General features: G+C 38.4%; 1 protein-coding gene across 19 annotated transcripts in view; it reads right to left on the reverse strand.

Moving 5' to 3' along the window:
- Positions 1-13,770, reverse strand: part of SRPK2 (SRSF protein kinase 2) — a 297,326-nt gene that overhangs the window by 97,505 nt on the left and 186,051 nt on the right. Inside the window, exon 1 of one of the 19 annotated variants that reach the window (XM_058425638.1) lies at positions 11,336-11,463. The exons of the other annotated variants lie outside the window; for them this stretch is intronic. Within the exon in view, the coding sequence (XP_058281621.1) occupies positions 11,336-11,391 (56 nt within the window). The 5' untranslated portion in view covers positions 11,392-11,463. Of the gene's footprint in view, positions 1-11,335; positions 11,464-13,770 lie in introns of those variants that run through there. 19 annotated transcript variants of the gene reach the window in all.

Raw genomic sequence — 13,770 nt, forward strand, 5'->3', positions numbered from 1 at the left:
TCAGGAAACAACAGGTGCTGGAGAGGATGTGGAGAAATAGGAACACTTTTACACTGTTGGTGGGACTGTAAACTAGTTCAACCATTGTGGAAGTCGGTGTGGCGATTCCTCAGGGATCTAGAACTAGAAATACCATTTGACCCAGCCATCCCATTACTGGGAATATACCCAAAGGACTATAAATCATGCTGCTATAAAGACACATGCACACGTATGTTTACTGCGGCACTATTCACAATAGCAAAGACTTGGAACCAACCCAAATGTCCAACAACGATAGACTGGATTAAGAAAATGTAGCACATATACACCATGGAATACTATGCAGCCATAAAAAATGATGAGTTCATGTCCTTTGTAGGGACATGGATGAAACTGGAAAACATCATTCTCAGTAAACTATTGCAAGGACAAAAAACCAAACACTGCATGTTCCCACTCATAGGTGGGAATTGAACAATGAGAACACACGGACACAGGAAGGGGAACATCACACTCCGGGGACTGTTGTGGGGTTGGGGGAGGGGGGAGGGACAGCATTAGGAGATATACCTAATGCTAAATGACGAGTTAATGGGTGCAGGAAATCAGCATGGCACATGGATACATATGTAACAAACCTGCACATTGTGCACATGTACCCTAAAACCTAAAGTATAATAAAAAAAAAAAATAACAAAATAACAAAGTATAGAGGAGGTTTAGTAATGCTGATTAACAGTTCAACTGGCTGTCATATCAAAACATCTAGAACTGTGCTGCCCAATACAGTAGCTACCAGCCACATGGAGTTATCAGGCACATGAAGTAGCTAGTTCAAACTGAGATGTGCTAGAAGTATAAAATACATATTAGATTGCCAAGACTCAGTACCCAAAAAAGTAAAAATATTTTATTAATAATTTTCTACTTCCTAAATATTAAAATGTTTTATACGTGAGTATTTCTAGTGGATGGTACAACTCGGGACCTTTCAGATCCAACCTGTACTGAGGGGCATTTCAGCCTCACATTGAGAGATTCCTGGCTATAAGTGATGATTATCTTTCCTAGGACTTCTAATGACCTACTTCATACTAATTATCACCAATTCTCAAATCACTCAGTTCATCGTAGAAAATCTCAGTTCAATGTAACTGCCAATTCTTTTTCATCCCTCCATCCTTGTTACTGTCTACCACATAGGAAAATCCAGGTGAATTTCTCCTAGGGCAGAAATAGAGAAGAGAAAGCCAAGGCATACTGTCTTAGGGCTGGATTCTTTTATTTTCATTTTGAGACAGGGTCTCGCTCTGTCGCCCAGGGTGGAATGCAGTGGTGCATTCACAGCTCACTGCAATCTTGAACTCCTGGGCTCAAACAATCTTCCTGCCTCAGCCTGGTGGGTAGCTAGGACTACAGGTGTGTGCCACTGGGCCTGGCCAAGGCTGGCTTCTTGAAAGTGGTTTCTGATGGCTTCTAGAGTACTGCAAAGCCTGGTTAAATTGCAACACTGTAGAAGACCAAGACATGACAGGTTATCTCACCAAATACATACTCATTAAGTTTATCAACAGATTAAAAAAAACAACTTTCATCAATCCTAATGAAAGCTATGAGGAAGCTATTTCATATAAAAATTATCAGAAGTATATAAGCAGCAATGTCAGCAGAAATGACCCATAAATATTTTCAACAAGAATACCAAAATAATTAAATGGTAAAAGAATAGTCTTTTCAACAGTGGTACTACAACAAATAGATACTCATATGCAAAATAAATAAAGTTGGACCTCCCTCTCACACAGGCTTTAAATGAAAGAGCTAAAACTATAAAACTCTCAGGAAAAAACATAGGAGTAAATCTTCACGACCTTAGGTTAGGCAATGCTTCTTAAATATGACATTAAAAGCACAAGCAATACAAGAAAAACTAAATTGGACTTCAAAATTTGTAACTTTTGTACTTCAAAGGGCACCATCAAGAAAATTTAAAGGCCACAGAATGGGGGGAAGTACTCGTAAATCATAAGTGATAAGTGACTTGTATCTAGAATATATAAAGAACTCTTCCAACTCAACAATAAAAAGACACGCCAATTTAACAATGGATAAAAAGGATTGGAAAGACATTTCTCCAAAGAGGATATACATATGACCAATAAATATATGAAAAGATGCTCAACATCATTAGTAATCAGAGAAATCGAAATCAAAACTACAGTCTGATACCACTTCGTACCCACTAGAATGGCTATTTAAAAAGTCAGATAATAAGTGTAAGGAAGGATGAAGAAGTAGGGATCTTCAAACATTGTTGGTGGGTAGGGTAATATGGCATAGCCATCTTGGAAAACAGTCTGGCAGTTCCTCAAAAGTTTAAATATAAAATTATCAAATAACCCAACAATTCCACTCCCAAGTAGATACCCAAGAGAAATGAAAGCATACATCCAGCAAAATCTCATTCACAGTATTCAGAGAAGTATTATTATTTTTAACAAAAAGCAGAAACAACCCAAACGTCCCCCAACTGATAAATAAAATGGGGTATATCATTACAAGGGAATGTTATTCAGTAACAAAGAGAAATGAAGTACTGATATATGCTACAACATGGATGGATCCTCCAAAACCTTATGCTGGGTGACAGATGCCAGTCAGAAAAGACCACAGGTTGTATGATCTTCCATTTTCCATCAAATGTCTAGAACAGATAAATATATAGAGATAGGGTAAATCAGTGGATGCTCATTATCGGGGGTTGGGGAAATGGAGAAAATAGGAGGAAAATGGGGACTGACTGCTAGTAGATATGGGATATCCGTTAGGAGGGATGAAAATGTCTTAATGTGGTGATGGTTGTACAATTTTGTGGACATAATAAAAAACACTAAAATATATATACATGAGCAAACCGTATGCTATGTGAATTATACTTCAAAAAGCTATTATTAAAAAATAAAAGAAGCCAGGTGTGGTGGTGCACACCTGTAGTCCCAGCCAGTTGGGACACTGAAGCAGGAGGATCGCTTGAGCCCAGGAGTTTGGGGCCAACCTGGGCAACACAGCAAGACCTCATCTCAACAAAAATAACAATAAATTTTTAAAAAAATAAAACAAAACCTAATACAGCTATAGATATTTTAAATATCCAACACTATACTGTTATAAAATGTATGACTTCAAGAAAGAAATATCTATGTGGAGATTTAAGCAATCAATATGCATAGTCTCTTTTACAATAAGATCAGCTACATTCAGAGTGAAAATTAATCTGTAATTCTTTAAAAAGGAGACTGAGATTTTATCTAAAGGTCCAAAGTTTAAACAAGGTGCTAATTTAAGAATATGTTTTCATGTACTATAAGAAATATAAAGAAATATACCACTTCAGGCTGGGTGCAGTGGCCCCCACGGGTGATCCCAGCACTTTGGGGAGGCCACAGTGTGTATATCAGTTGAGCCCAGGAGTCTGAGACCAGCCTGGGCAACCTGGCAATACCCTGTCCCCACAAAAACTACAAAAATTAGCTGGGCGTGCTGGCACACATCTATAGTCCCAGCTACTAAGGAGGCTGATGTGAGAGGATTGCTTGAGCATGGCAGTCTGCAATGAGCTGAGATCATAGCACTGCACTCCAGCCTGCATGACAGAGTGAGACCCTGTCTCAGGAAAAAAAGAAACAAGAAAATAGAAAAGGAAAAAGGAAAGGGGAAAGGGAAGGGAAGAGGAAAGGGAAAAGGAAAGGGGAAAGGAAAGGGGAAGGGGAAAGAACAAAGGAGAAAGGGGAAAGCAAAGGAAAAGGAAAAGGAAAAAGAAGAGAGAAAGGAAAACAAAAGAGTAAAGCAAAGCAAAAGAGAAAAAGAGGGGAGGGGAGAAAAAAGAAAAATACAGCACTTCAGTGATGGGAATGAAATTAATTTAGAAAGCAAAATTCCACTAGCTACTTATATTTTTCACAAAGAACTGTATTTATTTTTACACTACAAAAAAAATCTAATCATTACTCTAAATTTAAAATGTGGTTTAAAGAAACTTAAAAATATTTTTCTTTCAATATCATATTATAATACTAAAATTATCATCATGCTATGTACTTCATACTATATTCTGCATGTACACTTGCTCTGTCAGAAAAGGGAGGAAAAACTCAACAACCCAGGAAACTACAAGTCTCATCTGTTCTAAATTGCCATGGCAACCAGATGAGAGTTGTGATTTCCTCTCAGCTGCTACTGTGTATTTCTTTTCAGCAGAGAAAAGAGAAAATAAACTCTACATTTAGTAGGAAAAATGTCCTCTCTTTTGCTATCAGCTTAGATGGCAACTGACACAATTTAAGAAATACAGTTCAGTTAATTTTTAATCCAACATAGTCCACCCTATATCTAAAACTTTTCTCTCTCCCTTCCTCCCTCCCTCCTTCTTCCTCTCTTGGTAATTACTGTCAGCTTGAGAAATACCCAATTTCTAATTAATAGTAGAATCAGTCAATATAGGTTGAGTATCCCTCATTCAAAATACTTGGGACCAGATACATTTCGAACTTCAGATAATTTCATGTATTCCTCTTTAATGAAAGGTTAAGTTCAAAAACTTTGTGTAAATTAAACCTAAATGTGCAATGACACTCAATGACCCTCATCCACGTTAAATCTCCTGCTCCTCTTGAGTATGGGTAGATCTGTGAGTGTGAGATATTACACCTGTTATCCAATTATCTACACTACATGCCAAAGGGAGATTGCACTGGGTGGCCTGACCTAATCACACCAGTCCCTAAAAGCAGAGGGTTTTCTTCGGCTAGTCAAAGAAGGGGAAGCAGAGCGGTGGGCTCCAGCTGCCTGGAAAAAAAGCAGACATCATTTGTGAACTAGGGCCACAGAGAGCAAGGAACTGCCAGTAGCCTCTAGGAGTGACGGTGCTCCCTGCCAACAGCTAGAAGAATAGTAAGATAACAAAGACCTCAGTCCTACAAACTCAAGGAAGTAAGTTCTGCCAACAACCAGTGAGCTGGAAAAGAACCCTGAAGCTCAGATGAGAGCTGCAGATCTGGCCGACACCTTGGTTTCAGTCTAGTAAGAATCCAGACACACTGTGCTGCCCTGATTTCTGTCCTACAGAACTGTGAGTTAATAAACAGGCATTGTTTTAAGCTGCTAAGGGTGCAGTAATTTGTTACACGGCAAGTGAAAGTGAATACACTGCCAAGTTCCTCAAACTGTACTAGAGTAGATCATGGAGAATTATCAGACTTTGGCCTCAAAAAGATCTGATTTTTTTTTTTTTAAATAATTGAAATGGCCAGGGTACTTAAGCTGGGTAATCCAGAATGGGAGACAGTTCTCTTTTGGGAATAGGAGTACCTTATTCCCTGAATGAGTCCATTCTTGCATTGCTATAAGGAAATACCTGAGACTGGGTAATTTATAAAGAAAAGAGACTTAATTAGCTCACAGTTCTGCAGGCTATACAGGAAGAATGATGATGGCATCTGCTAACCTTCTGGGAAGGCCTCAGGAAACTTACAATCGTGGTGGAAGGCAAAGGGGGTGCAGGCGCATCACAGTGTAGGAGCAGAAACAGGAGTGAGAGTGAGGGGGGAGGTGCTACACACTTTTAAAACAACCAGATCTCAGGAGAGCTCACTGACTATCATGAGAACAGCATCAAAGGGGAAATCTACGTCCCCACCACCATGATCCAATCACCTCCCACCAGGCACCACCTCCAACATTGGGGATTACAATTCAACATTAGATTTGGGCAGGGACACAGATCCAAACCATATCACTCCCCAAGTCCTAATAGCAAACAATCATAATTCCAAGCCAAATACTCCTTACTTATTTCCTAAGACCATACTGTTTCCTAGAACGTAGAACACAGCCAACTAAAAGTTAGTGAGGATGTAAGTAAATCAGACCTGCTTCCCAACTAATCTACATTTTAGAAAACAAAGGAGTTGGTGTTCTAAAGGTATTGCTGCCTGATCACCTCATTGAGTTCTGAGTTCAGGTTTTTATCATCTATTTCCTGGACTAACTTTTCCTCATTAATTTCCTTGTTTCTTGCTTTTATCCTTCCCATTTTACACATCAATTCCATATATTCTTTGCAGAAAGCAAACCTCTGGTCCTAAAATTGCATTTCAGCACTACATATGTCTTATGCCACTAGTACTATTAATATTTTATAAAACACTTGTGGGATCTGGCAGAAAATATTACTACTGAAATGGAGAAAGACTGACAGAAAAGTTAAACCAATGAGTCCAAATGCATGTAAAATGACATCCACTGATTCTACAACTACCCAGAAGCACACAGATGCCCAGCACTGAGGGGTGTACAGTCTAGTGAGGAGGGGAAAGTGCACGTAAACACACAAATGTAAGCAACTGCTCCTGGTATTGTTATGGAAAAAGAGATGGCAGTGGGCCAAGTCAGAGACATCTAGAGGTGATCTTACAGACTGGCCAGAATGAGGCTGACTGCAGGAGGTCCAAGTCTCAGGGAACCACATCATCAAAAGCACAAAAGCACAGAGGCCCAAACTAATCTGGTATGACTGGAGAGAGGAAAGAGGTTAGGCATAGGAATAATCCACAATTCAAAAGAATAATCCACAATGCTAGGAAGCTTGGGCTCTATCCCTGAGGCAAGTAGTAGCCACTGAAATGCAACCATAGAAACAAGGATTAGCTTTCTGCAAAAAACATGAAATTAGAGTGTAGAACAGGTAGAAAGGATAAAAGCAAGAAGCAAGAAAATTCATGGGAAAATGCTGCAATTGTTAGTCCAGGACAGAGATGATAAAAACTGGAATTCAGAACTCAGTACAGTTGTTGCTCTGTATCCATGGGTTCTGCATCCATGGATTCAAAAAACTATGGATCCTAAACATGGGGTGCTGGCTGCATGTGTACTGAAAATATACAGACTCTTTTTTTTGTCATTATTCCATAAACAATTAGCTATTACAACTATTTACATAGTATATACACTGTATTAGGTGATGGAATCTAGACATAACTCAAAGTATATAGGAGCATGTGCACAGGTGACATGCAAATACTAAACCATTTTATATCAGGGACTTGAGAATCCATGGATTTTGGTATCCGAATGGGATCCCAGAACCAATCTCCCACAAATACCTAAGGACAATTCCAATTCATTTGCTAGAAGTGGATGTTTGACTCTTCATTTCTGGTCTGAAATACTGTACCATTCATTTCGATAGAGAATAGAGCAGGTAGATGAAGAAGAGAAGGGGTTTTAGAGAAAAGTAACTAACTGGCTGTAGCTCCTCTGAGTTTCACAGGTGGGATACCGAGTAGCATAGAATACAGTAGGGATTGCTTGATATATAAAATCTATAGCTGAAAAGTAAAGGTTTGAGCTGCAAATTGAAGCAAAGATGACTGAAACTGAAGCAAACTGAAGCATGACCATGCAGCTGGAAGCCAAAGCCTTTCCAAGCACGTAAGAGTGCTGGGGAGAAACTGGAGAATAAAAGAGCCAAGGGCAGAGACCAGCTCAAAGCCGAAGAACAAAGTTAAACAAGCCACCAACATTATAATCTATAGTCAAGGACCCCTACTGTAAGTGCCAATGTAAGTTTTAAGTGTCAAATACAGATTTTAGAGCACATACATATACAAAAGCCTACCTTTTACATTAGGGTAAGATATGCATATAAGAAGAACAAGCAAACTAAAGACCCATACGATTTTCTATCTAAAAGCTGTGTTTGTAGACAATCTGAAGCCAGCTAGGTGTAGAGTGAATAAACTGTCACAAAAAAGGAACTGTTTACTAAGACTTATATTGGTGAAAGTTGCTATAACAACTAATGATTGCCTCATGCTATTCAGGAAATAACGTAAGACGTACCACTTTACGCAAGCCTTCTGCAAACTTCCACAAGCTTTAGATCCAAAGGCATACACAATTACTAATATACAAATAGATCAACAAAATTCAAATGCAGTCAACTTTCAGTAATTTAGGACACAGGAAATAAATGAAATCCTAAACCTGTGTTACACAATATGGTAGCTACAAGACAAATTAATTAAAATGGAATAAAATTAAAAATTCAGTCATCCTACTTCAAGCACTCAGTAGTCACATATGGCTGGTGGCTATGGCACAGTATGGGCAGTGCAGATACAGAACATTTCTATCACCAGAGAAAGTTATATTGGACAGCAATGCTGTAGGCTCTAGATGCTGTAGCACTGCTCTAGGCATTTTTTTTAAGCAACATGAGCCTCTTCCAGCATATCACTATTTTTAATAAGTAATAAGGTTAGCTGAAAAAGAGTTCAGAACATTTTTTATACAGCTTATTTTAAATACCTTACTGTAAGTTTTAAAATAAGCACTAAAATGATAAACAGGCAGTATATAGCCATTTTAAATTTCACAGATGATTCCAATATCTGATACTCTGCAGCTCAGTAGTTCTCTTTAGTGGAATTCACCTTAGTGATACACACACTCTGTGGCAATGTCTGCAAACAGCAATATATTGGGATCTAAATGTCTATCAATAGGAAACTTGTTAATAACATTATGATAAAATTATGGCACAACCATACAAAACTCTCAAAAAGGATGAGGCAAAAGAAATCTATTCACAATAATAAAGTACTTAGAAATAAATTTAACAAAAGAAGTTTAAAACATACTATGAAAACTACAATATCCTGTTGAAATTAAAGACCTAAATAAACAGAAGACATCCCATATTCATGGATTGGAAACTTAACACTGTTTGTCAATATGGGAAAATGCCCCCTACAGAGTCAATGAAATCCCTATCAAAATCCCAGCTGGCTTCTTTGCTGAATTTGACAAGCCATTTCTAAAAGTCACATGGAAATGCAAGGTCCCAGAATAGTCAAACAATCATGAAAAAGAAAACCACAAAACTGGGGGATTCGCACTTTCCAATTTCAAAACTTACTACAAAGCTATAGTAATCAAGACAATGTCGTACTGGCATAAGGATGAAGACCAATGGAATAGAATTGAGGGTCCAGAGATAAAGCCTTGCATTTATAGTCAACTGATTTCCAACTGATTGCCAAGACAATTCAATTGGGAAAGAATCGTCTGTTCAACAAATGGTGATGGAACAACTGAATATTCACATGCAAAAGAATAAAGCTGACTTCTTAGCTCCCACCATACACAGAAACTAACTCATAATGGATCAAAGTCCTAAATATAAGAGCTAAAATTATAAAACTCCTAGGAAAGAGGCACAATACTAGCCATCAGAAAAATGAAAAAATCAAAACTACAATGAGATACCACTTCACAACTACTAGGATGGCAATAATCAAAAAGACAGATAACAAGAGACGTCAGTGACGTACAAAACAAGAGAACCCACAAGTATTGATGATGAAAATGGAAAATGGTGCAGCCAGTTTGGAAAACAGTCTAGCAGTATCTCAGAAAGTAAAAAAGAGTTATCATATGATGCAGCAATTCCACTCCTGGCATATACTCTGCAGAAATGAAAACATGTCCACACAAAAACGTGTACATGAACACTCACAGCCACACTTTCTTATAGCCTAAAGTAGAAACCACCCAAACATCCACTAACTGATGAATGGATAAATTAAAATGTGGTATATCCTATACAATAGACTATTACTCAACAATAAAAAGAAATGAAGTACTGATAGATGCTACCACACGGATGACCCCTGACAGCATTAAAGTATTATAAATCAAAGCCAGCCACCAAAGACCACATGTATGATTCAATTTGTGTAAAATGATTACAACAGACAAATCTATAGAAACAAAAGGTAGATTAGTAACAGCGTTAAGGCTGTGGGGGTACAGAAAATAGGGGTGACTACTCAAGTGTATGAAGTTTTTTGTGGGGGTGATAAAATAGTTTTAAAATTAAGAGGGCTGGGTGCAGCTGCACAAGCTGATTGTCCCAGCTACTGTGCAGGCTGAGATGGGATAATCACTTGAGCTCAGGAGTTCAAGGCTACAATATGCCACGATCACACCTGTAAATAGCCACTGCACTCCACCCTGGGCAATAGAGCACGACCCCATTTCTACAAAAATAAAAAGTTAAATTAGGTGGTTGATGGTTGCACAACTCTGAGTATACTGAAAAACCACCGAATGGTATACTTTAAATGGGTAATTACATGGTATGCAATTAATCTTTTAATAAAGTTGTTATGCAAAAATAATGAAACAGTTATACCTGCATTAATATGAAAGATATACACATTGATGAATAAAAAGATGCGGAGCACTGTGTATGCTATGTATCATTTGTTTTACACAGACATCCTAAGCACTGGCTAGAACAACAAGCCAATAATGGTTGTCTCCAGAAAAAGGAACTCAGTGACTGGTGAGATGCAGGAAAGGAAGTAATTTTTTCAAGATTCTTATCACCCCAAAAAAACTCCTTTCAGGAGTTCAAGACCAGTCTGGCCAATATGGTGAAAACTCATCTCTATCAAAAAAATACAAGTATTAGCAGGGCATGGTGGCACGCGCCTGTGGTCCCAGCTACTCAGGAGGCTGAAGCAGGAGAATCACTTTAACTCGGGAGGCGGAGGTTGGCAGTGAGCTGAGATCACACCACTGTACTCCAGCCTGGGCAACAGAGTGAGACCCTGTCTCCAAAAAAAAAAAAAAGAGAGAGACACAACAACAACAAAATAACTGGTAAAGTTGCAACTAATTATCCTAGGGCTGGAGAGTCAAGATACAAGCCACAGTCCAAATGTACAGCTTTCTGGTAACAAGGCTCTAGGTTAGGATGAATACCTGTTCCATCACTTACCAATCCATGAGAACTCAAGCCAGTGACCATTTCTCTAGGCTTCTGATGCACATTAGAGTGTTGTAAATATTAAAAGAGATGACACATAAATCCCCTGCCATGGTAACTGTGTATATGGTAGGCATTCAATAAAGGTTAATCTTCACCTCCCCACTCTTCTGGTATGTGGTGACAATAAAACTGTTTACTCAGGGTTCCAGCTGTGACCAATAAATACACCTTGCTACACTATGCACGATACTACTACAGGCCTTTTGGCATGTTTGGAGTTCCTCCCATTCCTCTCTGTTCATCTCTGACTATCCTAACTGCAAAGGTCAACATCCATCCCACCACCTAACAGCCCTCTGCTTCTAAATCTATGTATTTTATAATCATGATTAGTTAAGAGATTTATTGAGAAAGTTACAAACAGTTAATTATCACAGACTTCTACAAGGCAATATGACAAAGGCAGTATTTGGTGAGAAAAAAAAGATTTAAAGTTGAACATAAAAAGTGACTTACCTAATTAGGCAGAATAGAAATTCAAAACATACAGTGGTGCTGAGACTAGCACCCATGAAACCAAATACTACAAATTATTCTCTCTTGCATTCACAGAAGACACAATGCTATCTCAGCACAACTGTATCTGACAGCTGAAGACTGTCCTGAAATGTATCAAATCCATACACCTGACAGAACAGGACTAAAGCCCCACTAGTGGAAGCATCCCACCAATGCAGACTGATACTCTCAGAACTGATTTTCTCCTTCCCTTGTGTCATGAATCTTGGGATTCTAACCCACAGTTCCAAATTCTGCAAGATTACCCCAAGTACAGAGAATATTCCTTATTTACTTGTTCAACAAATATTTACAAAGCTCAAACTATTTTACTGCTAAAATGAGAAAAATATGAGTCTTTTCTCATGGTACCAGGAATCTAACAGATAGATCAGATACAAATACAAATTAGAGCATAAAACAAGGCAGAACGTAGCTTGATAACATTACTTCTTTAATTAACTCAAGGCATATTCAATGTATCCAATTTCCAGTCTCCTGTATAATTCCCAGGGGATACAATAGCAAAAACAAAATATGTGGAAAGGTTTACATGTTCTCTCCAGCTGGCTGAGTGCCTAAAAATTCTCAAAGAAAGGAGAGAAAATTGAAGAGGCCTATGACGAAGAAAAAGGTGTCAACAGATCTAGCTAGGAAAGGGCATTCTAGGCAGGAGGACATGACGGCCTGAACAGCAGTAGGTATGGCAGCAAGAAAGGGCTCATCCACTTCTGCTGGCACACAAGGTACCCAAAGGAGAATATTGGCAGAAGTGCTAGAGGAAGGTTGAGACCAGATTTTGACACCCTGGGGTGAAGAATTTGAAGTTTATTTGCTAGGAAATAAAATGCTACACAAAATTAAATCTATTTCTTTCGGAAGCTATAACACAATAGTTCTCAAATAGAACTATACAGCACAATCAAGTGGAAGTTTTTCAAAATGCAAAAGTGAGAATCAAGAGATTCTTCTGACTCAGTAGGTCAGGAATGTAGCCTGGGAGCATGTCACCAGGTGACTGATACATACCCATGGTTAAGAATCAATGCTCCAAGGAATCATTACCATCTCTAACGGGTGTCAACTGGCAATGCACTAACGTGAGTTTATGGTCCAAACACAAGTAAGGAAAGTAGATACAAACAGATGTAGGTAAAGAAAGGCAGATACAAATAAGAATTTTTAATGGTCCAAAAGGTTTCATGAAAAGGACCTCCACCTATAATAAATGATGTTTCCTAAGAAGTTACTGCATGAATCAGTTTTCAATCACCTACTACAAGTGAAGTAAAACTAATTTTTAGTGAATTATATTAAAATATAAATAATCATACCACAATGTATTTAGAGTTCCAACTCAGAAAAGCATGCCTAAGGGAGTTATAATTTAAGCATGACTGGGGAATGAGTGACACCTTAAATGTAACTGATAAATCCTATTCATTTTTCTTTTCTCCTTCCTAGTTGAAAAGAAAAAGAAGAAAACCCCAAAGAATAAATAAAAGAAAAAAAATCAAGGAACAAGAAGCCATCAGAGAAATGCAAATCAAAACCACAGTGAGATACCATCTCACACCAGTTAGAATAGCCATCATTAAAAAGTCAGGAAACAACAGGTGCTGGAGAGGATGTGGAGAAATAGGAACACTTTTACACTGTTGGTGGGACTGTAAACTAGTTCAACCATTGTGGAAGTCGGTGTGGCGATTCCTCAGGGATCTAGAACTAGAAATACCATTTGACCCAGCCATCCCATTACTGGGCATATACCCAAAGGACTATAAATCATGCTGCTATAAAGACACATGCACACGTATGTTTATTGCGGCACTATTCACAATAGCAAAGACTTGGAACCAACCCAAATGTCCAACAACGATAGACTGGATTAAGAAAATGTGGCACATATACACCATGGAATACTATGCAGCCATAAAAAAGGATGAGTTCATGTCCTTTGTAGGGACATGGATGAAACTGGAAAACATCATTCTCAGTAAACTATCGCAAGGACAAAAAACCAAACACCGCATGTTCTCACTCATAGGTGGGAATTGAACAATGAGAACTCATGGACACAGGAAGGGGAACATCACGCTCCGGGGACTGTTGTGGGGTGGGGGGGAGGGGGAGGGACAGCATTAGGAGATATACCTAATGCTAAATGACGAGTTAATGGGTGCAGCAAAACAACATGGCACATGGATACATATGTAACAAACCTGCACATTGTGCACATGTACCCCAAAACCTAAAGTATAATAATAAAAAAAAAAGAAATTCAACAATTTTTTAAAGAAAATAATGAGAATGGAGAAGAGGTGACAACTAGAAAGAACATAAGCAGCTATAAGCAAAAGTGGCTGCAGAAACAGATACTGACCAAAAAGCAG

This window comes from Hylobates moloch, unplaced genomic scaffold (genome assembly GCF_009828535.3).
Source record: "Hylobates moloch isolate HMO894 unplaced genomic scaffold, HMol_V3 SCAFFOLD_1, whole genome shotgun sequence".
NCBI classification, from domain to species: Eukaryota; Metazoa; Chordata; class Mammalia; order Primates; family Hylobatidae; genus Hylobates; species Hylobates moloch.